The sequence below is a fragment of the Saccostrea cucullata genome, unplaced genomic scaffold (genome assembly GCF_032062105.1).
Source record: "Saccostrea cucullata isolate Sc308-1 unplaced genomic scaffold, CSIRO_AGI_Scuc_v1 ctg14308, whole genome shotgun sequence".
Taxonomy (NCBI): domain Eukaryota; kingdom Metazoa; phylum Mollusca; class Bivalvia; order Ostreida; family Ostreidae; genus Saccostrea; species Saccostrea cuccullata.
In genome coordinates this window covers 5,740-8,747 of record NW_026919649.1, presented here as the reverse complement: position 1 = coordinate 8,747, position 3,008 = coordinate 5,740, and the positions used below count along the sequence as shown (strand labels likewise).

The 3,008-nt window shown below is 36.3% G+C and overlaps 1 protein-coding gene across 1 annotated transcript; it reads right to left on the bottom strand.

Annotated features, from left to right (window-relative positions):
• LOC134235463 (uncharacterized) lies at positions 1 to 2,138 on the bottom strand. Its single transcript, XM_062717594.1, has 3 exons — positions 2,043 to 2,138; positions 404 to 548; positions 1 to 235 (listed from the first exon to the last, which is right to left on the bottom strand). The coding sequence occupies exons 1-3, from the start codon at positions 2,115 to 2,117 to the stop codon at positions 135 to 137; spliced, it is 321 nt and encodes a 106-aa protein (XP_062573578.1). The 5' UTR covers positions 2,118 to 2,138; the 3' UTR covers positions 1 to 134.
• Between the last annotated feature and the right edge of the window lie 870 nt (positions 2,139 to 3,008).

The following is a 3,008-nucleotide window of genomic DNA, read 5'->3' as shown; positions in this document are numbered from 1 at the left end:
CTTAGGAACAATAGTGGCAGATGAAAAGAAACAATAAGATTTTTTTACATTTGAGAACATGACCCATAGATCTTTCATCAGAATATAGATGCAATAAATTCGAGTCGGTTTTAACGGTGATATCTCATGTTGTTCTAATCTTCACCGAATTCATCTTCTTCATCCGGGTCATCGTCTGGATCCTCGTCGTCTGCGCTGTGAGGCGTAGGTATAGTGAGATCAATCATTCTGTGTCCTATAAAGAGAAATCCGTAAAATAGAAGTAATGTCATTTAAAATAAATACATCTTCTTTTTGGCAATTATGACCACATCTACTTAATTATGAAAACTGATGTTTACGAGCCTTTTGAGGACTTTCAAAAATACCTTAATTATTATTTTTTTTATATATATTTACTCACCAGTTCCTTTGTATAATTCTCGGCATCGTGCAATGTCTACATCACAACCCAATCCTTTTAATGATAAATAGTTTACATTCACCGGTGAGAATCTGAGAGTGTAAAGCGACCTGAGATCACCACAGAAATCCACCAAAATATTCTCCTGAAAGAGAAATCTTGTTACCAGAGCACCATTCCAAATAAGGACAAAATAGTAACCTAAAACAAAAGCTTTGCTTGTATCAAATATACGGATTTAACGAACAGTATTTACGCTCAAAAATCCATTCAAACAATTATCAATGAGGAGCAAAGCAAACATGGACCCGTAAAACATGAGAGGTGGAATCAGCTGTCATGGAGGAGCGAGCATCCTCTGCCGACCGGCCACACCCACCCTGTGCTCGGAAATCGGAAGATAACGGGAAAACTGTTGACAATTCGGTGTGTAAATAATGACCTAAAATATTGTTTCAGAGGTCTGTGTTTGTTTTGCTCGTGATTTGTATTGTTTAAATTGACTTCGACCTTGGATACCGTTTGTTGTCTCCAAATATTTCACTTGTCATTTTTAGACTTAATCTCCCAACAATCTATTGGGATTCCCATGGGCACAAATTGTTCCCTGTTATAAAAAGACATATTCTTGAATTCCTATGAAGCAGACAATATTTAAAATAAAACATACCGTTTCCTTCAACTTGACATTTAGATACTAGTATAACGACAACGTATAATCGTTCAACAATAATAATTTTCATACATATGTCGACATAAAATATCTCACAGTGAACACCAAAAATTAGTCTGACACATCTGTATCACATTTAGATGTGTGTTATTTTAATTGTAACTCAACATTATTTTTACAATAAACGTATTACCTTCTCTTTTTCTAGTGTCAACTTTCCTTCCTTATGTACAGTAATTAGATAGCCCAATAGCCAACATAGCAGGATTTTGTCTCTCATTAATTCATTTGTTTCGTGATTTAAGAGCACACTCTACGTACAAACGGTTTCTAAAACGAAGCAAGCTAGTGACTGAAATATTGACGTAGTCAAGTAAATCACTTGGTGTATTCAAAATTAAGCGAAATCACTTGGCATTCAGTTATTGGCGTATTCCTGAATTAGCGCTACACACTTCCGCGCTGTATATTGTATTTATAAATTGCTTTTAGCGGTATTCATAGATTAGCGTACCGTTGTCCGCACCCAAGCGCTAAAATATTAAGCCCACTTTTTAAAGTACATGTACATCATCTTACGCTTTAAACAGAGACAAGGTGTAATGTACCAACACTGGGGCATGTATTGGCAAAGAGATCTTTATGCATGTGTTCTATTTGACATAACAATGAACATGACTCCAAAGAATTATAATTATGGATAATGATGTTTTGTGCCTTTGTCTTTAGAAAAATAATACGCAAAGAGCTAAGAATAAACAATTGTTTTATAATTATGTTTATGAAAGCAAAGTGAGGGGTTCCTTTAATTGCTGGCAAGAGAAAGATATCCCTTTGATCAATGAGACTAATATAAGTTCCAGGAATAGGACAAATTTGCAGCCTCCCACTGGCAAGTGGTGGCGCCTCCACATCAATGAAAAATTATAAGAGGGATGTTTTAAAACAACACACAAACAAACTTACGTTTCCATCTAGTTTAAGAGATGACACACACTCCATGGTTTTGACATTCCAGACCCGGATGGCATTCTCTTCCATCAGCCTGCTGTGTGTAATGAAATATTTTGCTCCTTTCCTCAGAGGTGGATGCAGTCACAGGAACAGCATGTCCACTCAACCGATGCAAATGGTACCTAAAAGAAAATAAAAGTAATATTACCTGATAGAACTACCAGTATACAATGTACTTCTGTCAAAAAAGCTATCATTAAATCTCACCTTAGATTTTACATTCTTCCCAAGCGTTATAAGTCAATAAACCAGAACAGGTCTTTGATGAGAATTTAACTCTATTATGTACAAATATTGGTTGATTGATTGTATGTTGTTCTTCGTTCCAATCCAGAATTCTTCACCATATTCCGGTCAAGGACTTTAAATTTAGACCTTACTCGGCACTAGGGTTCTTTACCATCCCAACATTTACCGTGACATACACCGTATCCAACGGGTAACGCGGGGGAGTCGCTAAAAAGTATGGGAGTCGTTTTTAACGTATGGGGGAGTCCATTTTCACCGCTTCGGAGTCAGAAGTGATGTGGGTCACGTCTTTTTTCGGTATATGTAAGATGTATTTACAAAAAAAACAACTAACCCACGGAAGGTAGCAATAGTTAAGCTTTCTGTTGGTCATTTGTCCGGCAAGCAGATACGTCTAATTTTCTCAAACACTTCGAAACTATTCGAGAGATTTCATATTTACGTTGACCGAGTGGTTAAAACATGCATAGTTTGCACAATCTACGACTTGTGTAGGGATTATAACAGTTAAAACAGCAAAAGCAAAGATTAATCTTTCAAATGCAACAATTGAAATTTGGCTAGACTTTATAAAAATTGATAATTAACACATTTTCTCTTCAGACAGTAATAGTTACGTAGGGGGGAGTCGTTTCTGGAAAAACACAACGCATAGGGGAGTCGCACAAT